Raw genomic sequence first — 24475 nt, forward strand, 5'->3', positions numbered from 1 at the left:
GTCCATCACTCAGTCATTAACAAACACTTCCTGAGAGCCCGCTCCAGGCTGGCCCTGCGCTGAGCAGTGAAGGTACGATGGTTCACAAAGCTGATCCGGGCCCTCTGCTCACAAAGTTTCCGGAGAACTGCTTTTTCCCTTCCCCTAATACCTAATACCTTTCCTTTGGCTCACGATGACTTCCCATGCTGGATGGTGGGGGAGCGTCAGGAGTATGACTTTTACTCCCTCCTCTGGACCAAGCTCTGCGCTAAATGTTTTTCCTGCATTACCTCGCAATAATCACAGCTGACACCGATGGATGTTCAGGACGCCATTCGGATGCTACTGCAAGCTCTTTTAATCTTTTAACCAGCTCGTTTAATCTTTACACCGCCACTCTGGCTGTGGGCACCTTCATGATCCTCACTCTACAGATGAAACCGAGACCTGCCCACAGTCATGGCTAGTAAGTGGCAGAGGCAGGATTCAAACCTAGACAGTCAGGCTTCAGGGTCTGGGTTCTCAAATACTATGCCACAGAGCTGCCCTGTCAAGTAACTCTCCCAAGCTGCGTGGTTTTTTTTTTAACGTTTATTTATTTTTGAGACAGAGAGAGACAGAGCATGAACAGGGGAGGAGCAGAGAGAGAGGGAGACACAGAATCTGAAGCAGGCTCCAGGCTCTGAGCTGTCTGTCAGCCCAGCGCCCGACGCGGGGCTCGAACTCACGGGCCGCGAGATCGTGACCTGAGCCGAAGTCGGCCGCTTAACCGACTGAGCCACCCAGGCACCCCAAGCTGCGTGGTTTTAAAGTAGCAGAGCCAAGGGGCACCTGAGTGGCTCAGTCGGTTGAGCGTCAGACTCCTGATGTCGTGTCATGATCCCAGGGTCAAGGGATCGAGTCCTGCATCAGGCTCTGAGTTGTTGCGTGTGGAACCTGCTTAATTCTCTCTCTCTCCCTCTGCCCCTCCCCCTCTTACACTCTCTTTCTCTAAAATAAAAATTTTAAAAACACATAAAAAATAAAAATAAGAAAAATAAAGTAGCAGAGCCAAGATAAAGTCCAGACAGACTCCAGAGTGCACGTTCCAACCAAGCCAGTGGGGTATCTCACAGTCATTTAGGGCCACCTTTGGGGGGCCCACAGGGTCAGGGCTATTTCAACAATAGTCCTAGGATGTTACCTGCCTTTTTCATTCTCAGGCATGTAGAGGGGAGGTTTTCAGGGTTTATGACAAGTGATGATGTCATCATTCCACTGGCTAATGGATGTGTGATTGTCTAATCTCATGTTTTAAAAATTTCTGAACTATGAGTAAGGACTGTAGTCTAACCAACTCCTGAACTAGGTCTAGTTCCTGGTTTTGATACTGTAATAAAGTAAGATGTTACCACCGCGAAAAACTGAGTGAATTAGAGTATAGGGCTCTGTACTATTTCTGCCACTTCCTGTGAAGCTATACTCCCTAAACATTCTTCAAAGAATTTTTGTTTCAAGGGGGCGCATTCGGTAGAGCTTGCTCATTCGGCAGAGCTTGGGGCTCTTGATCTTGGGGTCGTGAGTTCAAGCCCCAGAGTGGCTGCAGAGTTTACTTCACAAAGAAGAAAAAAAAATTGCTTCAATTTCTCACATGGTAAATATCCAAAGATCTAATGCACATAAACAAAAGCCTGATGATCGCTGCACGAAAGAGACCACCTCTGCTCTTCCGGCACCTCCCATCTCAGGACTGAGAAGCAGAGATCAGGAGAGATTCTGAGAGACTAACTAAACCAAGAGGAGGAAGGAGGGTGGGGTCCGCACATTCACACCCTACCTCCCCAACTTCTCCACTACAAACTCGAGGGGCTGTTCCCTACAGGCAAGGGGGGGGGGTCCGTTTTAAGGGTTTCACTCTGAATCGCTAACGGAGAACAAGCAAAGCATACCAGAACAACCTGGGATAAATAGCTTCAAAGGCAATTAAAGGCAACCAGTTATTGTCCATGGCCCTTCGGGGCTCCTGCCCGGGTGGGATAGAAAAGCAGAAGAGAGTTCCTACCCCTTACTTTAAGCACCAGCCTGGTTGGGCCAGGACCTATCAAGGCAGGAAGGTGTCATTTTGCCTGCAGGGCTCTGGGCCTCTGCCCTGCCCTAAGGAAGCCAGTCCCCACTGTCCTACCAAGCAGGATTTCCCCTAAGGCTCCATTACCACACGCCCCACCTCTCCCCACCTCCCCCAGCACTTTGCACTTTGTAAGCACTTACTGGCTGGCTGGTTTAATGGCCTCTCCACCAGAGGCAGGTTTAAGCTGCAGACCCAGGGGGCAGGTTCCGTTTCACTCACCGCTGCACCCTGCACCCGGCGCCTGGCACAGGACGCCGAGCCCCGAGCAGTGGTTGCTGTCAACAAACAAGTACCTGGCAGTCAAGTGCAGGAGGTCGGTGTGCACAGAGATGGCTGTGAGGGTGTACAGACCCAACTGGCCACGGAGTCCAGGGGAGTGGATGGGATCAGAGAAGAGAGACAAGCAAGGACAAAGCCCTCAGGATGTCACTATCTAAGAGCGGGAGGTAAGACCAGGCACGATGTCACCGTGGCAGAAGGGGCATCAAGAACATGATGTCAGAAAGGCTGGGGAAAAGGTTCCACGAAGGGGGAGAAGTCAACAGTCGAATCTGCTGGTGAGCTTGCAGTATGTGTGGTATCTGATCCTTCTCCACTTCCCACCGGTGTAGTCACCCTTCAGCCTGAAATAACACAGCAATCCCCTCATCCTGCGAAGGGCAGACGAGCACCCCGCGTGCCAGCACTGCGCTACCGAGGAAAGCAGCAGCGAAGACAGATGGGTTCTGCCCACCTGACCGGGTATTCCACTGGGACCAGTGAAATAAAGAGTGTGATGGGGCACCTCGGCGGCTCAGTCGGTTGAGCGTCCGACTTCGGCTCAGGTCATGATCTCACGGTTCGTAAGTTCGAGCCCTGCGTTGGGCTCTGTGCTGACAGCTCAGGGCCTGGAGCCTGCTTCGGATTCTGCGTCTCCCTCTCTCTCTACTCCTTCCCTGCTCACACTCTGTCTCTCTCTTTCAAAAATAAATAAAGACTTTAAAAAAAAAAAATTTTTTTTTTTAAAAAGAGTGTGATAAACAGATAAGGAGGGGGCACTGTCCTCGTCAGGGCAGCTGCGTGCAGGGGGACATCTTAGAGAAGATCACACACACAGACACTTGGACCTGAAAGATGAGAATGGCCACGTGTTAAGGATCGAGCGTTCCAGGGAAACGTACTAAAGGGACAAAGGGCTTGGCACGTTCAGGAATAAAATGAGACCACCGTGGCCAGGTCACAGCGAGCCAGGGAGAAAGCAGAGGCGGCTGCCGCCAGAACCTCCAGAACCTTGAAGGGCAGGGTAGAGAGAGACTGGAGCTCATTTAGAGAGCAGCGGGACACAACTAGAAGGTCTTGGGCAGGGGAGTGACATGACGTGATGAGAAGGTCTTCTGGCTTCCAGTCTGTTCCCTATTCAACTTCTCTAAACCCTCTGCCTTCTTGATTAATCATCCTATAAAGCATCCGGTTCAGAATTCTTTTTTTTTTTTTTAACTTTCTAAATAAACCAGTGGTTACTTTACTGGTTGTAGAGTCTCTCGAGGTTGAAGAGAAGCAAAGTAAATTAGACCTAAGAGCTCTTCTCAACCTGACATGCCCCTGAAGGAGGGTTCTGCCGCCTCCTAGTGAGTCTGTTACTGCTGAGACTGAGCTGCCAAATTTCAAACCACCTTCATCCAAGGCAGCAAACCAAGGAGCAACAGCCTTTCAAGTCAGGTGGGAGTTTGCTTGGTCTAGCCACAGCCTTAAAAAAAAAAAAAAAAAAGAAAAGAAAAAAAAATTCTATTGGAAGAAATCACAGAAAAATCTCGATTTTACTCTCAAAGTTCCTCCCTAGTCCCTACAGGCACCACTCTCTGGAGGTCCTCCTACTCCTTGGCGTCTTTCACAGATCAGGCTTTCAGCCAACAGGGCCCCCAGACCACTGATCCTTCTGGCCCTCAATTCTTCTGACCAGTCAATACCTTCTATATCCTTCCAGGTCAAGTTCAAATCCATTCATCCATGAAGACATTCCAAACAACTCACCATAATTGCCTGCTTTTCTAATTTCCTATATGCTCAGGTTTATGTTGTATGAATACAGTACTCAAGACATACAGAGAATGGTCCCACAGAGAGAGAGACCGTCAGCCAAGCAGTGGTCAATGAGGGGGTTTCTGTGAAAATCCAAAGTAATGACTTGGCCTGAACTAAAGCACTAACAGTGCTTAGAAAGTATGTTACAGGGCAGAATCAGCACTTGCTTACGAGCTGAAAATAATGGTGATGATGATACCTACAGTGTTTCCTACATGCCAGGCGCTGGCCTTGACGTTTATGAACTCATTTACTCTTGACCACAACCACATGGGGTGGTCACCACTATTATCTCTATTTAACAGGTAGGAAAGCAAATACCAAGAGGTCAAGTGACTTGCCCAAGGTCACGCAGATGGAGTGGCTGTGAAGGACGAAAGTCCAATCCCTGTGGAGTCCTGTGAAGGACTGAGGGTGAAAGTGAGTCACCACACAGCAAAGTTGAGGAAGAACAAAACAATCCTACAAAACCTTTTTCTTTGCCAAAGCATTAATATCAGAATAACAAAAAATGTAAACCTTCTTGCCAGAGTTCCTCCCACAGTTATATAAGAAAAATGTCATCCAAGTTGCTAATTCTTTTTCAAATTTCAGAAATAATCTAGTATTTTCATTCACAAAGACAATGTCCCAGATCTTATAAAAATTGCCAATTTATCTAGTAGAATACATGATTCAAAATGAGATTTAAGTGCCATCATTATTAAACATGTTAATTTTCTAAACTATACATTCATTAATCTAAGTTTAAGTCATAACACATTAAGAATCAACTTACTTGGAAGTCTCCTTTTAAAAAGCCTGAAAAATCAAATTCGCATTTATAATTACTTATAAAAATCTAATTCTATATTAATAATATGCTACAACAGCAACAGTGGTTTCAACGTTTTATACCTCATTATGCATATATACCCAGGATTAGGAAAAAAGTGGGGAAGATAACCTAAAAGCAAAGATAGAAAGCCATTCAAGGCTTTACCAAATCTTTGGAAATACATCTATGAACAGATGTATCTGAATGGTCACATGGTCTGCTGCCCCCATAAAACGTCCTCTGTGAAAGGAATAAACTACCAATACCACCTACAACAACATGGATGAATCTCAAAAACACCACGCTGATCAAAAGGAGACAAACACAGGGGCGCCTGGGTAGCTCAGACGGTTGAGTGTCTGACTCTTGATTTCAGCTCAGGTCATGATCTCAGAGTTCATAGGATTGAGCCCCCCTTCAGGCCCTGTACTGACAGTGCAGAGCCTGCATGGGATTCTCTCTCTCCCTCTCTCTGTCCCTCCCTTGCTCGTGCTCTAAGTAAATAAATAAACATTAAAAAAAAGAAAAAAAGGAGGGGGGACAAATACAAAAGGGCAAGTACTAATGATTCCACTCACGTGAAATTCTAGAACAGGAAAAAACAATCCACAGGGACAGAAAGCCAATCAGTGCCTGCCTGGGGTAAGGACGGGGGGGGGGGGAGTGACACTAACTGCAGAGCAGCAGGAAAGAAAGGAAAGAATTTTGGGGGTAATGGAAGTGTTCTGTACCTTGAGAGAACTGAGTGCAGGTATCTGGCAATCTTAAGACTTGCACACTTCAAACCGGTACATTAAAAAAAAATTTTTTTTTTAACGTTTATTTATTTTTGAGACAGAGAGAGACAGAGCATGAACGGGGGAGGGGCAGAGAGAGAGGGAGACACAGAATCCAAAGCAGGCTCCAGGCTCTGAGCCATCAGCCCAGAGCCCGACACGGGGCTCGAACTCACGGACCGCAAGATTGTGACCTGAGTTGAAGTCGGACGCTTAACCGACTGAGCCACCCAGGCGCCCCCAGGTACATTTAAAAAAAATTTTAGGGGCACCTGGGTGGCTCAGTCAGTTAAGCATCCAAGTCTGGCTCAGGTCATGATCTCGCAGTTCGTGAGTTCGAGCCCCGCGTCGGGCTCTGTGCTGAGAGCTCAGAGCCTGGAGCCTGCTTCGGATTCTGCGTCTCCCTCTCTCTGCCCCTCCCCTGTTGACACCTGTTCACTTGTGCTCTTGCTCTCTCTCCCTCTCTCTCTCAAAAATAAACATTATAAAAAATAAAAATTAAATTTTTTTAAACTTTATTGATTTACTTTGAGAGTGTGTGGGAAGAGCAGAGAGAGAGAAAGAGAATCTCAAGCAGGCTCTGCACTGCCAGTGCAGAGCCCAATGTGGGGCCTGAACTCACGAACCGTGAGATCATGACCTGAGCTGACATTAAGAGTCAGTTGCTTAACCAACTGAGCCACCCAGACGTCTCTCAAATGAGTGTATTTAATGCACACAAATGATACCTCAATGTTGGGCTTTCAAAGTAAAATAAGTAAATGAATTATACACTGTCCTCTTTAAATCATGTCCAAATGAAACTGTAATGGTCCCAGAAAACCAAAGATAAAAATACTGATGACGTAGTAAAAAAAAATTTTTTAATCAAAATGTTTTTCAAACCCAACTCAAGCATTCCTCTGCTCAAAACCCTCCAACGGTCTCCCATCTCCTTAGGCAAAGTCTACTCTGTTCTTTACAATGACCACAGAGCTGAGCCCACACCTCTCCTCCTTCATCTGCTCTGCTCCAAGCACACAGGTGCCCTAGAACCAGCCTGCTCTGCTCCCTAGCCAGCCCCCACCTCTTAGATACACATCCACTGGGATCAGGAAGGTAACTCCACTACATGGCGTTATATATATATATAGCATGGCATTGGCAGTGGCTGCTGTTACAGGAAGCTGCAAGTACGATCTGACATAGACAATACGTACTAATGTTTTCATTTTTAAAAATATAAAAATAAGCAAGTTTTACTGGTATCTCATTTAAATTTGTATCAGTAACTAGGGGCACCTGGGTGGCTCAGTTGGCTAAGCGTCCAACTTCGGCTCAGGTCATGATCTCGCAGTTCATGGGTCAGAGCCCTGCATCGGGCTCTGTGCCGACAGCTCAGAGCCTGGATCCTGCTTCAGACTCTGTGTCTGCCTGTCTCTCTCTCTGCCCCTCTCCCACCCATACCCTGTCTCTGTCTCTCTCTCTCTCTCTCAAAAATAAATTTAAAAAACTTTTTAATAAAATAAATTTGTATCAAACTCTTTTTACATACTCTATCCGGAAAACGACCATAAATGATCATACCCGTTTTCGTCAATTTAATTAAAGCACCTAGTTTCTTAAACATGAACTTTATTTTAAATTTTAATGTTTATTTATTTTTGAGAGAGAGAGACACTATGAGCAGAGGAGCGGCAGAGAGAGAGGGAGACACAGAATCCGAAGCAGGCCCCAGGCTCTGAGCTGTCAGCACAGAGCCCGACAGGGGGCTCGAACCCACAAACCATGAGATCAGGACCTGAGACAAAGTCGGATGTTCAACGGAGTGAGCCACCCAGGCGCCCCTTAAACATCAACGTAAACATCAACACTGGAGAGCAACAGCAGCGTCTGACAGAAGAGTTCAGACTAAACATGACTTGACATTGAGAATGTGTCATAGTATATCACACTAAGATACATGCTATTCTACAACAGACTAATGATAAGCACCACAGTTCATTGTTGTCACCAGCAAAAGACATCCAAGAATTAGAGCGCTAATATTTCAAATTCTATGAACAAGTCTTCTTTGTTTAAACTTGCAAACAAGACTCTTAGCTACTATTCTGGGAGCAAACAGTGAGGGGGAGAGAGGATGAAACAAGCTTCAGTTTACTGAAACAGCATTAAATCGTGCTTGGTTAAGGAATGAGCAGAAGAATACGACCACAGTAACAATAAAGAGATGCGGACACCACACAAAACAACCTTTACACGGTCTCTGGAAAACAACAGTCGCCAAAGAGTTCTAAAACACACCAAAAAAGTGCCCTCTTTCAAAAAGCTGGCAGGCCCTTTAAACTGTCCGACTGAAGAAACTATCTTCAACTACGGCGTTAATCTCAATAGTGAACGAACATATTACTATACTCTTGCCCAATAAAGATAAAGATGCTACTCTAAAAAATGGAAACCAGATCATGTCACTGTCCAGTCGCTTCCCACTGCACTTAGAGTAGAACATAAGCTTCTTCCTATGGCCCTTAAGGCTCTACAAATCTGACCCCAGCCTCTCCCCAACTCCATCTCGTCTCAGAGCCCCCCTGATGCCCGCCAAGCTCCAGGCCCTGGCCTGTTCTGTCTGTGTTTGAACCAGCGGGCTCATTCCCACCTCAGAGCCTTTGCACTCACTACTGACTCGCTCTACCTAGAATTTTCTTTCCCTGGATCTTCACATACCTGGTTCTTGGCTACCACTTGAGTCTGTTTTAACTGTTAGTCACCTCTTCAGAGCAGCCTTCTCTGACCATGTAATCCGAAGAAACTCCCTGCTGCCTCCATTCATCACTCTCCATCACACCGCCTTGTTTCGCCGTCCTCACGGCACTTTTCGCTATCTAAAATGGTCTCGTCTTCCGCTTTTCAACTCTCTCTGAGTAGGTAAGCAGCAGAGCAGAGCCCTGGCCTATCTAGTTCACTGCGGAACCCACAACACCCAGGGATGCCGTCCAGTCCATCAACGGCAGGATGAATGAGGGAGCAAGTGAACACCCGGAACAGAGAAGAGAATGGAACCGGGGACTGCTTATCCCAGTGCTCAGGGTTGGATCTGCAGCATCCAGTGATTAAAAGCTTCTTTTGTTATTTCACTGTACAAAACTTTTATTTAAAGTCTGGAAGGCTAAGCTGCTAAAACTGTTTTGCTACTGGCAATAGCAGATCGGTCATCTGGATGTAGAAATGCTGCAGTCATAAGCTGCTTTGTTGATAGAAAGTTTCAAGCGTTAGTAACAACCTGAGTTACGCAAAGATTCAAAAAACAAAAAAAAACCACCTACGTGTGATTCAATAAATCAGAAATCAAGGCAGCTGCATTACCTCATTAGGGCTAAAACTTACACAATGACCCGTGTCAATTAGATCTCAATAAAGCTGGGGAAACAAATCACCGAGGCTATACCCAAGGTGCCACAGTTCTCCTCTCTTCCCCGCGGGATTGTACTGCCCCCCAGCCAGCCCCTAATACTAGAGTTTTAAGTCAGATGTGGCCATATGACTGACTTTGGCTAATCAGATGTGAGTAGAAGTGATGTACATTGAGACAAAGCCTTCATCATCTCTGGTTCTTGAGCAACTCCAAAGGCAGATCCACACAGGATGTGTAGCAAGAACAAGAAATAAACAAATGTTGTATTAAGCCCCTGAGATTTTGGAGCTGCTTTTTGTTAGCACAGCATAACAGAGCTTATCCTGACTAATAACGGCAGTATAAAATGGTGACCTAGAACCTTAGCTTTGGAATTTGACGAGTGACGGTGTGAATCAGAGCTCTATCACTTACTGTTTGAGTGGCCACGGGCAAACCACGGCCACCTCTCTGGGCTTTAACTGCCTTCGTCCGTAAACTTATTATACTACCTACACTTCATAGAGTGGATGCAAAGACTCAATTAGTGAGAAAGTACATATGCAATATTTAATGGAGTGCCTGGCCTGTTGGTTAAGCACTCAGTAGACAGGAAGTGGTATTAAACTCTAGCATACCTATTTTAAGCTACTATAAGCATATTCACATTATGGAACTTTGCTCACCTTTGATATTCTATAAAGTAAAGCATTCTAAACTCTTTGTTCAACGAGAAAGGAATTTTTAAAGTTTTGGACGCTCCTAGATAAGTCTATGGGGGAAAAAAGAAAGAAAATAGTGGAACATCTCAAAAGTTAAATATTGGGATGGGTGTAGAATGTTAATGAAGTAAAGGACACCAGTGATTTAAAATGGGAGAGAAAAGAAACTGGGAGAAGGAAGTCGGGAAGCAGAATGGCTCTCCTTTTGTCTGCCAACCAGCCTGGACTGAGTTGGAACAAAGGCTCACGGGCAACATGAGTGGAGTTCCGAGTTGGGAAGACAAGAGAAGGGCTAAGTGTTGAATGGAGAACAAACTGGAAGAGAAAGAAGGACAAAGAACATGTGGATCTGGAGGCTTTGTGCAGCCCAGGGCTAGGGTCAGAGAGAGAGCCTGGTGAGCTACCACACCAGGAACGACTTGGAACACACTGGTAAGACTGAGCAGTTCAGAATGTTGATCCAATAGTTAGTGTTTAATATACCGTGAGACTCTGGAGTCTGTTGTTTCTTCTAAAGGACTCATTTACAAACAGTATGGTCTGCTCACTCAGAGGATCCTTCAGTCCCTAAAACTCATCCAGCAAACACATGAATGAATGATACAGTACTACTCTCTTTGAGACCATTCCCACTATAAGAGATTGCTCTGACTGCTAAAGTTCATCTAAGCAAAGCTGCTTGGTACCTACAGGGAATAATCTCAGCGTAACATCACCATTAAGATTTTAATTAAAAGTCAATCTGGTTCAGGGGCACCTGCCTGGCTCAGTTGGTGGAGCATGCAGCTCTTGATCTCAGGGTCACGAGTTCGAGCCCCACGCTTGGTACAGAGATTGCTTAAATAAATAAACTAAAAAGAAAAAGAAAAAAATCAATCTGATTCAAGTTAAAACTTTAATATCCGAATTTTTGTGTAGTTACTTCCAAGTTTCTCAAGCACTGATTGCTCATTTTCACTGGCTGAAAAGGGGAAAATAAATGTAAGAGGGAAAAATATAAAATGTCCTGAAACAATCCTTAACTTTTAAAAATTACTGAGACAACTGCTGAAAAACACTCAGAGATTTTATGCCATGACATAATAATCAGGTCTAAATATCATGCAACTGATATTCCTCGGATAATGAAAATATAACTAAAGATGCTGAAAATTTTACTCCTAAAAAGTGGACAACTTTTATACTCCAAATGAAAGTTTCATTACTACCAGACCACGTAAATTACATCCAAATCAGAAATGTGCTAACCATTAGAAACATAAGAGGACACTTTTCCCCTGATATTTGGCATTTGGCATCCAAGGCAGTCTTCTGCAGATCTGATATTAAAACTTGTCAAAAACAAAATGAAACTGGAAAAGAGCCAAAAAAGAAATGGCTATTGCTACAACTCTCGTGAATGGCATGTGGACTTTCTCCACACACAAGGTCGCGTGATGTAAGGGGAGCCACAGAGCGAAAAGTATGAGGTGTCCAACAGGTCGAAACACGTTAGAAATAAAATACTAGTAGCCTGATATGGTGTAAGAATTAACGCGTTATTAAGCCTACCGGTAGAGCTGTAGCCACCTGAAAATAACTGGCTGCTGATCAGCAACACAACAAAAGCAATGTCAACATTTGGATTCCACTGTGGAAGCACTCGCAATCGTTCTGATCCACAATCAAGACTCCTAACGACAGTTCCTAGGCAGGAGAAAAGCAAGTTGCTTTGGGTGACCAAGTTCACATATAGAATCAGTCTTAAGACAGAAAAAGAAATGAAATCTAGGACATATACGTGCACATAACTTTGAGGAACAATGACTAGGGCAATCCACTGTTCTCTTTTCCCCTCCCCCATCTGGCCATTTCAAAACTAATTTGGCTTCAAAAGCATGTCAGTAAATCTGCAAGTTGTAAAATAATAGGAACCATGTGCCCCATGTGTTCGCCAGATTCATTTTTTATGATGTATGGTCCTCCGCACTAAAATAAACATATTTTTGATAAAGAAAAGTAATGAAACAAAATCAAAAGAATCCATTCCAAAAAAGTCACATCTCTCAATGCAACCCGGGACTGAACTTTACAAAATGCAGCCCACCCCAATAAAAGTGGGACTCCAGTTAGAAGCACCTGTGAATGATGAAAAGGTGTCCAAAATCTCAGATTGCGAGGGATACAAAATGTTTTCAAGTCTGGTAGTTTTAAGCTCAACACTACTAATTAGACTTCACATTTTCAAGTTTGTCTTTCATATTTTTTAAATGTTTATGAAGATCTCAAGAGAGTGTCTCTAACACCCATGAATTTCTGTTAACTACAAGTAAAATGATAATAAACCAGAAAATAAGAATCCTCGTTTAGAATACATTAAGTCCATATAACTGGTTTTACTTATCAGAACAGCCCTGAGGCTCCAGAAATCTCCACAGCAGAATTGTTTGATCCCCAGGTAGCTCCACACCCTCTTCCGCTAAGAAACACATCTTACATTTCAATATCTGCCTTCTTGTTTGTATTCTATTAACAGGGTTTTCAAGGACAGAGTGCTTATAAAGTCTCCCAGTTGATCAGTTTCAGCTTCTAAAAATAAATTTCAATCTTCCTTTTCAACCAATGGATAATTTACAAAATAAAAAAAATATTAAAAATGAAAGCTTAATAAGCTTCAAAACAAAACCAAAAAATGAACACTACAACGTGGCAGGGGAAAGGTAAAAACAGAAAGTCTGAACTAAGGTCTCCAAGACTCCGTCCCCTGAGCAGGCTTCCTCAGAAAGGCCAAGCCACGCCCAAACAGAGCACAGGCCACTCCACGAACAAATGCACACTATGAAAGCAATGAGCTAGTTAATGGTCGGAAGAAACGGAAAAGAAAATCAGGGGAAAATGAATGTGTGTGTTTTGGTCTTTCAAAAATCAAGAACTGGTCTAGCATCTAGGTAATGTATTTGTATAAATTCTTATTTTTAAACTCACCTGATTCATTTTCAATTCCTGTTGTGTTCTGAAAAGTTACACACAACAAAGAAACTTCTTTGATTACATGAGCCCTAAAAAGAAAAACAGACAATTGTAATATGTACCTGCCTACACATTTACAGTGATTTCAAACCACATACAGAACTGTAGAGTTTGCTCAAAGGGCTATTCATAAAGCAACTCCATGCCAGGTCAACTTCAATCTATGCTGAGAGCTTACTTTGCAGATTTATTATCTACAATAAAATAGATTTCTTACTAATCTTTACTAGGCCCTCATTGTACTCTACAATTGAAAGCAGACTCATTAGAATGACATCAAATTTTTGCTGTGAAATTGCATCATTCCTAAGAAGAAACAGATTAGCTCTGTTAATAGAAACACAAAGCACTGCTGAGTAATTTATTATGCAATGTAAATGTTTTTCTTTTACTTATATCAATACTGTGTTGAATGCAAACACAATTAGACCCTTTACATTATTTAGTTTTTCAACTTCCTGAAGTACAGAGGTGAATTTACTAACATTTCCATGGGGAATTCTCTTTGGGGAATAAAACAAAAACCGTGTAGTAAAATACAAATGTTTTCATAAAAACTGTTTGGAAAGAACTGCAATATTCCTTTACAATCTTTATTCGTATATTCACAGTACACTAAAACGATATGACAAAATCATTTCTTGTAAATGCATGTGACATACTTGTTTCTAAATGACGATCTACGAAGACAGTCCTCTCTGCCACGTACATCCTAGGAGGCACTGGAAGTCACTCACAATAAATGAGAGCCGTGCTGCTTTAAGTAGCACTTCCACAGAAACGTTCTAAATGCTTCTGGCAGGTACAGGCACACGTACCATCAGTCATAGGTCCATTTTTTCATGAACTTGCTTTAATAAATTATCCTTCCTTCCTAGATCCACAAGACTCCACTCACATTGTAGAACTTTATGTTCTAATTGTTAATAAACCAAGGAACGTGGGACATTTTTCATCTCAGAATATGCTGCCTGCCCGCTATCATAAAAAACAGCGCTTTGACATTTTGTCCCAGTTCATTAATATGAAGATTTCGGGTTTTTATTTCCCCTTGAGCTACTTCACCACACTCACCTTGATCAGCTTTAACAATCAAAGGTACTGTATTTAAGTTAGGGCCTGGTCATCTGAAGTAGTTTTTATTCACAAATGGCACAGGGAAATGTATTCTGTAACTTGCATCTTGTTAGAGAGCTCAGTCCTAGCCCAACCAATATAAACTCTTAATGAGGAAATACTCAGAGAATATGATCTCAGGTAACTGGAGGTTAGCCCATGAGGTCCATTCCTTTAAATTTTAATATCGAGCATCTTTCTCATATATATTTACCATGTCTTTCTGTAGTATACATCTCCCATTGAACATAATCGATCCTTTTCTATGAGACTTGGAATCATTATAAAGTTCAAAGTGTATTTGGGTGTTAAACGGTGATGAGGTTAGTGGCCCGAGGTGTGCGTCCCTCAACCCCCTCTGTCACCAATGCCTACTGAATGTCACACAGTCCACTAGGAGGGCCATGAGGGACACCCTGGCACCCAGAAGTGAATAAAATATCAGTGGTTTCACCTGCCCTCTTACGAAGCTTTTATGGATGGATTTCGTAACATCGGCCATAGGGAGCTCTCTTTAAGGAACCAAAAAAAAAAAAAAAAAAAAAAAAAAAAAGCAGTAAATGCCAGTACTGTAATGAAAGATCTTTTGGAAAGAGCTATGATGCTTTACCATTTCCTTCAGGTGGTCTTGTCCTTCCCATGAGAATCTTCGGTATCATCATCGTAACTATCACTTACGATGCTCCTCCAAAGACCAGCAGGCACTGTGCTATGGTCATGTAAATCAGTCCAGCTGATTTTTACAAAGATAAGTACTAGCACCCTCAACAAACAAGTTCAAGGAGGTTGGATAACTCAGCCATAACTGAGTCTCATAAATGGTTTCTAATATTGCTTCTTCTTAAAAAAATTGTTTACCTGTTTATTCTGGGGGGCAGGGGGGGAGAATCCCAAGCAGGCTCCGTTCTATAAGGACAGAGCACAACTTGGGGCTCAATCTCATGAACGATGAGATCACGACACGACCTGATATCAAGAGTTGGATGCTTAACCGACTGAGCCACCCAGGTGCCCTTCTGCTCTTGCTTCTTAACCACACTTCACCAACTTTTACTCCCATCTCACTGTAACTCCTACTATCTCTGTGTCAACCACTGTTTTCAGCAGTAAGCAGAAAATCCCTGCCTCTGGGGAAAGGGACCCGCAGACCCGCAACAAAAAAAAAAATCAGTAAAATGTGCAGTAGATGAGATAATGAAAGTGCTTTAGGGAAAAATGAAGAGGTGGTAGGGAGAAGGAGGTAGGAATTACCATCTCTGTCTCTATGCCTGTGAAAGCAAGAGTAAGTATGGTCAGAAAAGGCCACTGTAAGAAAAGGACATCTGCATAAAAGCCGGAAGAAGAGCTATGGGCCAGGACGCTATGGGAACATGAAGTGAGAAACCCCATTCGGCAGCATGCCCATGCCCAGGTGTTTCAGGGAGGGCAAGGATGGAGACAGGGAAAGTGTAGGAGGGGATTCAGAAAGGCAGGGAAGGCAGATAAAGTATGGGTTTAGCAAGGTAAGCACTGTTCACCAGAATGGCTGGAGCTTTTCCATCCAGGGATAGAAAGCCGTTGGGAGGCTCAAGGTGGCCGACCTCATGTGACTTAGGTTTAAAAAGAGATTGTAAGGGAAGAGGGTGGAGGCAGGCAGATCTCTCAGGAGGCTAATGGCCCAATCTAGGCAAGAGATGATGCTGGCTTGGCCCGCACAGAAGAGATGTGAGAAGTAATCAGATCCTGGATATATTTTTAAAACAGAGCCCCCAAGATTTGCTGCCACCGGAGATATCAGGTATGAAAGAAGAGGAAGTCAGGGATGACACCAAGATTTTTATCCTAAGGACAAGGAAGGCAGGAGCTGCCATTTTCTGTCATCGAAGGAGATGCTGCCTCCTCCTTGCCTTGCTTTCCATCTGCTTTTCCTTGCTTTTTTCCTCTTCACTTAACATTTTCTTCCTTTCCTTTCCCTCCCCTTTTGTAGTTGCTGGTTCACAGGCACAAATAACTGAGATACTATGGCCTCTAATCCCAAAGAACTCAAATACTTAAGTATTCAGAACATTTCAGTCTTTCATTTGTTTCTCAATGAATCTCACTTTCTCTTAATAAAAAGTTACAACATAATTCAGGTTGCTAAATGATTAATAAGCTTCTCTCTGACTTTCCACACTATCTGTTCCTTCCTTGTCCTAATAGGAAGCCGCTCATCATTTCTTTCCAGAGAAAAGGATCGTAACATCTTTTTTTTTTTTTTAAGAGTTCACTTATATACATGCATGCTTGGACCCTCCTCTCCATCACATCTAATCCCAATTGCCAAAAACCAGAGTCTCATTTTTTTTCTCTCTTAACTCACGACATCGTCAATTATATATCTAAAATATTTTACGTGAAAAGCATTGCAAATCCGACACTGACTTCTCAAATGATACTTTAAAAATTAAATCTTTTACTAAATTATACTGAAAACAAGGGATGTTAAACACAAGAACTGAGAATTTGGCAGTGGCTCTCAATAGAAGACCATTGCATTTTGGACTGGGCAACTAATCCTTGTCTGTCCCTTCTATCATGGCCATGGCCTTGTCTGTCCCTTCTATCGTGGCCATGGCCTTGTCTGTCCCTTCTATCATGGCCATGGCCATGCCTGCACAATCAATGCCGGCAGTGCCTCTGACTGTTTTGAAAATCACAAACACCTACACACCCCAAATAACCTCCTAGCTGAGAACCTCTGAACTGTAATAATCATGTAACTAGCTGCAATATGACAATATGTTTAAAAGCAACTGCAGACTCTGAAAGCTGTTACTGAAGTAACTTTAGATTCCTCCAGCATGCAAAACCCCTGTGGAAGCGTCCTGGCAATCCTACATATTTTCATATTCAGTGCTGACTTCAACAGCATTATTTTCACATACCCACTTAACTAACACAGAATCTCAAGGTCAAAGTTTTATCATATGTACAAACTTGAACCAACAATCCTATCAGTGCAGTGGCAGAGAAAAATCTTTCCATCCCTATCACTGAAACTTACTAATTCTATCAAGTTAGGGGGAAAAAAAATAGCTAAACAGTTAAGTGCCTCTGGTTTTCCAATGGTAAATATTGAAAATCTTAAAATCACGAGGATTTCTCCTACCCTGGCTTATGCCTTAGTTTCTTTTTTGGATTTCTGTACCTGACCAAACCTCCTTGAATTCCAGCTTGCTGACATTTATCAGATAAAGTACATGAGGCAGATACACAGACTAAGAGTATGGAAATCTTTATCATCAACTGTACTTTACTAATAGCATACATTCTTAGAAAAATAAGAGCTTGATCTTGATTTTACATATCCATGGCTTTAATAATATACACGTACTTAACTTTTCAAGGTATTGCTTCCAAATTCTAGAGCAAATCATCCTCACAAGTATTTAATTTAATATTATAGAGATGACTTGATTATACATGATCAGTATCAACGCAGCAACAATAAAATAATTAGGGTCTTTATTCCAACAATGGTCCCTTGAAATGGCAAGACAACGTCAAGAACTGTAAGCTGCTGTCTTCTGACATGGAGGCCAGAGACCAGAAAAGGGAGAGATACGTGGGACACCCCCGTCCCTGGGTCAGACCAGCCCGGCAGCCCCACCGGGGCACACCACCATCACCCATCACCCATCCTCAGAGATAAGGCAGATTAAACTGAAGACAAACACAAAGTAACATGAATGCAACACACAGAACAGGTTAAACAGTCACATCTACCCTTTGTAGACCCGTCCATCTACAAAACTACATGAGAGGCAAAGTAAAAGCAACAGCAGATTCTTTACGATTAGTCTAAATCTGAGAAGGAAGGGGGAGAATTAGGAAGATAATTATTTGATTTGATTTGCATATTCACCTTTTAGTCACTGATGTTATTTTACAACTATTCTCTCGGGTCATTTTAGATCTTTTGGAGCTATCTGGAAAATAATTAATTAAATTTGCAACAAAGTCATTAATATTATAATTATTTTAAGTTATAAAAAAATGCATATTGTAACATCAAGACTCAGAAGAAACTAACTTTTAAGGCTCAGGAAGCAACATAGAGCTTATAGACAAATACTAAAAGAAAAATAAAAAGCCAGTCTGGTATATCAAAATGCAAAAGATCATAAATGCCCTAAAAATGTGGGCTAGATGCAAAGAAAAGTTTTAAAAATACCAATCTGTGGGGCACCTGGGTGGCTCAGTCGGTTAAGCATCTGACTTCGGCTCAGGTCATGATCTCATGGTCCGTGAGTTTGAGCCCCGCATCGGGCTCTGTGCTGACAGCTCAGAGCCCGGAGCCTATTTCGGATTCTGTGTCTCCCTCTCTCTCTGACCCTCCCCCGTTCATGCTCTGTCTCTCTCTGTCTCAAAAATGAATAAAAGTTAAAAAAAAAAATTTAAAAATACCAATTTGTGAAAGAAGTCTTAGAAAGTTTATGGCCTATATAAGATAAAAATATATATATATTCTAAACTAATCACAGCATAAAGTAGATCTTTCATGGTAAGTATCATTGTAGCAAATGCAGAGATGATTCAGCTTTTAGTGGAGTAGATTGACAGTGTTTAACACTGATTTTAGCTTACTCTGACCAGAGGATTCTTGAAATCCAGAAACTTCTAGAAAAAACAGTAAAAATATCTAAACTATGCCGACTTCTCAAAAGCAGTTTTCATTAATTTACAAACACAGCTAGCATATTTGACATTCAAAACTACCACTCCTAATTCCTACCAGAAGAATGGAATCACCAAGTTACAACCTATAAACTCTAGGTATCAATAACGAAAACAGTTGGCACTTATTCAGATTAAGCAAAAACACGTAATTCATAAATACTGAATCTGCCCAGGAATTTGTCAAATAACAAACACAATTTCACAAGAATAATCATCTAGAACATCTAGTTTCACACTAAAAAACATACTCCCAACTCCCTTCATAAAAAGCAGATTCTATTACCATATTAAATCAGCCAAAGTGAAAAATCAAACCAGATATGTTTATCATTTTAAGAATAAAGAGGTCACGTGCACCCGTTGTGTGCGTAAAGGGAAAGAGACCCAGAACACGGCAAAGATTCGGCCAGTGTGACCTCTTGCTTCTTGACACCCCACCCTCCCGCCTCTCTCCCCATCTAGAACGATTTCTACCCAAGGCAAAAAGGCAATCATGCAACACACTATATCACACAGGAATTTCTCTGCCTGAAAAGTAAACGAGATTTGAATAGAACGCTCACAAATAAATCTGTACTTTCTCCTACTTCAATGAAGCGATTTCCCGAACGAGGCCTAGAACACTATGGACAAAAATACCCCAGGGCCTGATCTTCCAAATTCTTGGAGCAAGGTGTCCTGACACAAACCTAAACAGGGAAGCAGAGTGCAGCGAATCTACTCCTGGTGGGAGAATCTGATCCTGACAACACGGTTTCCACAAGAAGGAAGGGAAAAAACAGAAAGTCTGTCGTTCTGAATGGCTTCAGAGCTGCAGAAATCAATGAGAAAATGAGGTTGATTAGAGCTTTTGTTTGAAATATGTAAGTTAACACCACGGAAGAATGTTAAGAGATCTGTGGATGTGCGAGGAAAGTACTATAAAGCTGAATTTAGATTATGGCACCCTGGGGGTTTTTTCCTCCCTTAGAATATCTCTACAGGAAAAAAAAAAAAGAGAGAGAGAGAGAGAGATTCAAGAAAACTTTTTCATAAAATATTGCCTCAAGCACCCATTAATGAAGAGCTAGCTTAGCTCTCATAAACGTATAGCAAATGCTGATTATCGCTTACATGGTTTATGTCATGGGCAGCTACTAACAAATGCTCTCCTTTCTTTTGATTACATTTATACACCCATGTCATCATATTACACCACAAATTTCAGGTTTTGTTTAGCGTTTCTACAATAATACCCTCTAACGCCACAATTTAAAATACCCAGTTTCTCTACAGAAGTTCAAACATATTATGCCCACTTTAACATGTTCCTCTGATATCCTTCCTCAAGGCACTAAAAACTAAAGAATCCCTGTCCATTTTCCCAGATGAACTAACTCCATCAATTTAAAATATGCTTGAATTGGGGCGCCTGGGTGGCTCAGTCGGTTGAGCGGCCGACTTCGGCTCAGGTCATGATCTCGCGGTCCGTGGGTTCGAGCCTCGCGTCGTGCTCTGTGCTGACAGCTCAGAGCCTGGAGCCTGTTTCAGATTCTGTGTCTCCCTCTCCCTGACCCTCCCCCATTCATGCTCTGTCTCTCTCTGTCTCAAAAATAAATAAACGTTAAAAAAAATTTTTTTTAATAAATAAATAAAATAAAATAAAATATGCTTGAATTAAAAAGTTACTTTCCTTTCCTGATTTTCAAGGCTACCTGACAAGAAGTCTAGATGTAAAACTCCACCTGGGGAGACGGGTGGGTAAGAACACAAATGCCAGCCCCCAGCTCTGTAACACAGCTGGGCTCCCATCTCTCCTAGAAGTTCAGCTTAACCAAATGCTGGCTGTACATTCTGCCAAACAGCATTCAAACCAAAGCAGTTTCTATAAAGTGACACTTTTCTGATACTTCCCTATGTTAGACATGCAAAACTTTTAAGTTATTTTCAAAGGAAAATTAAGTCAATTCTTCCCTAACACTTAAATGTCAAGCTTCCAACTCAAACACAAAATTTCTAAAGCAAGATGCCACATGGTAGTTCATTTCACAATCCCTAAAATACAAGGACTCCTCAGTTGACCCCTTTGAGTCAATGTTTTTCCACTGTCATTGCCAATACAGATGTTACTTCTGTGATTAAACACTTAAAACTGAGGGATCTTCAGGAACCCTACAAAATACTTCTCAATTTCCTGGAAAACGGAAGCAACCTTCTGCAACACGATGCTCTGGTCCTGGCACTCAAGTATTCATTTTCTCACGCAAGGACTCTCTAAGCAAGCGAACAGAATCACCTTACAAGTGGCTGCTGACAGCTTTTCTGGTTTTTCCCACACAATAAAATATGTAGGAAAACTCATCTTCCACAAGCTACACAGAAATGACAAGGCTTCCTGAATTCATCAGCGAAGAACCTAAAGTAAAATTGCAAGTTATCCCAGACAGACTGACAACTTCCACCGCATCTTGCTAAGATCCCGGACACGCTTTATGTCACTACAAGATTCAAGGTCTTCTCCCAAGAGTTTCTTAAGGTATTTATTATTTGGGGAGGGAGTGACTCACTCCACTTTAAATAAAGGCTGAGCTTTAGGGTCTCTCCTCTAAATATGCAAGTACTTCTGTTCTCAAGAGCGTTTTGAAAGAACAGCAACACCTACTGTCTGCAGGGCAATGTTGGTGAATTGCTCTGCAGTTTAAGTGGCCCTGGCACATACGTAAGTTTTTACTTTTTCAGGGAAAGCAGGATTCCAAATAAATCATCTGTAGTTCTCGTTTCAAGGTAAAGATATGTAACTCCCCCGCTTATGATAGAAAGAATGAAAGCCTATCTCCTGGTACTACGAGCAGTGGTAAACCAAAGAGCGCGACTCACGCGAGACCGTGTGCAGAAAGCACTAACAGATTAAATGGGAGAGTTCCGGAGGGGTGTGAGTCCCAGGTTAAACGTAAATTTGACCCTGTGGGTCAGGCTCCCCAGATGTCGTGTGACGAGTTATTATCCCACCCATCCTCCCTCTGGACCCACTCCAAAAGCCCGGGAGGTCTTTAAGGAAAGATGCAAGAGGAATTAAAGGCAGAGCCCGTGAACACATGCACCTGGGAGACCAGGGCCAAGATCCTGATTCCACGACTGTCTGTCAGGCAAGCAGCTTCCGCCACCTGGGGTGAGCAGCGTGGAGTCACCGGGAGTTTCTGACTGAGGAACGCTACAAACAAAACCACGTCTAACAGTTCAGAAAGATTAAATGGGCAGGAAAGAGTGAGGTGGGGAGACGGCAGCCAGAAAGACTGGGACTGGGCAAGTCGGTTAAGAATCCAAGATGTTATGTGATGAAGGTCTGATATGACCAACGCCACACACAGGAAGAATAGACAAAACGTGTCTTCGAACTAAACAGGAAGTAAAAAGAGATGGTGAAGAGGAGTCCAGAATATGCAACGTGACTGAGCGGAAGAATGAACATATTTTTAAAGATAGAGCAGCCAGAGTAGGGATAGTATTTAAGTGGAAGGTGGTGAGCTCCATTTTAGACTTTGAGGAGAGGCCAGACATCCACACAGAAAGCTGCATCCATTAAATGAGGGGAAAAAAGTCCCAGCACAGATTGCCTTCAAGTCTGGGGATGGCTGGGGATGGCTGGGGATGGCTGGGGATGGAGATCTAGAAGTCTTCAGCCACAAGGGGGTGCCTAGGGATTAAGGAAACTGACAAAGGAAAAAATATCCACAGAGAAGAGAAGACTAAGGATTTGGCTTTATGACAGCCATGGAAGGGACTAGAAAGAAACTTGCCCCCTCCACCACGTTCGGGGCGGGGGGTGAGGGGGGAGGCAAAAAGCTTAAGGACTCAGAGGTAACTCGGAAGGGTTTCTCTCAGCAATAATTTTGCCATGTTATCCCTCAAGACTTATTGCACTGAGAGAAGTAGCTAAGGAAAACGCTATTAATATTTTTGAAAAAACCTAAAGTAACTGAAATTGCTTTCATATTCTTCATCTATTCGCCTCAGAACATCCCAACGAAAGAAAGAAGTAATCATTGTCCCCACTTTACAGACAGGAAGAGGAGAGGATAACCGACCTGCCCCCCACCACTGCCAGAAATAACCCAGGCCCTGCGCTCAATCTGTGATACGGTTTATTCTGTGCATCCAGGCAGGGCTCAATTAAATTACTATGGGACCGCACGGATACGACGGTCCTCTCCCAAAACAGGTAAAACTGACTTGCTCAATGTCCTCTAACAAATGGTAAGACAGCTTCATAATTAAAAATCTAAATTTATCCCAAGAGCCCCCCTTCTTAAAATTCCTATTTTCAGATGTACGTTAAAACTAGGCCTTTCTGAATTATAGCGAATTCCCTAAAATAAGCCTCAGAGAAACGTTCAGAATGTCACATTTATACTGATACTACAAGAGTTACACTTGATTTATACTGTCTTAATAACCTCCTGGGCAATGCACAGGATTCACACCGAAGTATGTAAGGGTTTGGTGAACCTCCAATTTCTTTTCAAATTTTAATAGCATCATTTAAATTACTTGAAAATGCCATGGAGTTTTCCCACCAGAGTTTCACGTAGTCTTAGTGGAACTACTTACACGCGCACGGAAAAGCTGTAGGTTTTACCAATTCCCAGACAAGCTGCCCACAATAATCAAACTAACAGTTGCACTGAGCTTTACATATTTCAGGCAAGCTGTGCCAAGAAGCAATTTAGCTCTTTCAAAGCAAAGCCTATCGTACAATTTAGTGCAAGAGCTCCAAAATATTCTTTTCACCAAAATGGCTGGCAAATATGTAAGTAATTCAGTGAAACCTCCTTTACTGCATGTTCCAAAAAGACTAATAAATGAAACACAGCATAGGTATGACATGAACCGAGACTCTGAGAATAAACACTATACAGTACTGAGGAAAACACGATAAGCATATTTCACTCCAAATGAACCAGATTTACCACGTACAATAACTAATTCACAGTTCAGGGAAGTGGGGTGAGGAATGAAAGGCATTCTCTTTAAGAAAGCATACTTGAATGGCACATGCATTCACTCCAGCGAAATTATGCAGATATTCCGTAATTGAGAAAACCACCCCATTACCAAATGTGGCCCAACAGGACATCCCTTTTTTTTACGTTTTCCTTATCACTAAGCTCTAGCTAATTATTTATGCCACGATAAAAACTCAATCTGTTCTGTTCCTCCAAAGACTGCAAGTGTAGATTTGATAACCTATACTTTTTTTGCCCGGGGGCAGTTGCATTAATGATGCATGTATGCCATGAGGATCAATAGCTATCTTTAAATTATAAAGTAATAAGCTGAAGTTGGGTAAGCACTTCAAAAGTAAACTTTATTTCCTCAAGACAAACTTATCACTTTCAATGCATAACCTGAACTGGTTGGGGGCGGGGAAAGATCTTAGAAAAACTAGTCTGGCGGCCTACATCAATCTTCAAGGGGTTGCTTCACCCTCATTTTCTAGAAGACGGTTGTTTCTGTGCCATTCGGGAGAACAGGCAACAAGCTTACATTATTCACCACGCGTCAACTCTATACAAATTGATTTAAATCCGTAATAATTTAATCCACAGACCATGTCATGAAAACTCCTTCATACTCTCCAGGTTATCTCAAATTGCTTTATCTCTTGCCACAGAACTGCTGAAAAGTGTACGATTCGATAAAATCACAGGCACACACACAGGAAGGAACCTCCACGGGGGAGTAAGTCTATTCCCCAACTTCAAGGTGGGCTTCATGTAAACCGTAGTCTATTCTTCCGGTTCTCTGCCTAAAGCGATTCCATAAACTGCTTTAGTG

General features: G+C 42.5%; 1 protein-coding gene across 5 annotated transcripts in view; it reads right to left on the reverse strand.

The window, feature by feature from the left end:
- The window catches only part of PRDM2 (PR/SET domain 2), a 121750-nt gene that overhangs the window by 94034 nt on the left and 3241 nt on the right, over positions 1 to 24475 (reverse strand). For 4 of the 5 annotated variants that reach the window (XM_053898939.1, XM_053898936.1, XM_019461882.2 and 1 more), the window contains exon 2: positions 12800 to 12873. The exons of the other annotated variant lie outside the window; for it this stretch is intronic. In XM_053898939.1, coding sequence (XP_053754914.1) covers positions 12800 to 12808 — 9 coding nt within the window. In that variant the 5' untranslated portion in view covers positions 12809 to 12873. The remainder of the gene's footprint in view (positions 1 to 12799; positions 12874 to 24475) is intronic. 5 annotated transcript variants of the gene reach the window in all.

This window comes from Panthera pardus, unplaced genomic scaffold (genome assembly GCF_024362965.1).
Source record: "Panthera pardus isolate Hobbes unplaced genomic scaffold, ASM2436296v1 HiC_scaffold_11, whole genome shotgun sequence".
Lineage (NCBI taxonomy): Eukaryota > Metazoa > Chordata > Mammalia > Carnivora > Felidae > Panthera > Panthera pardus.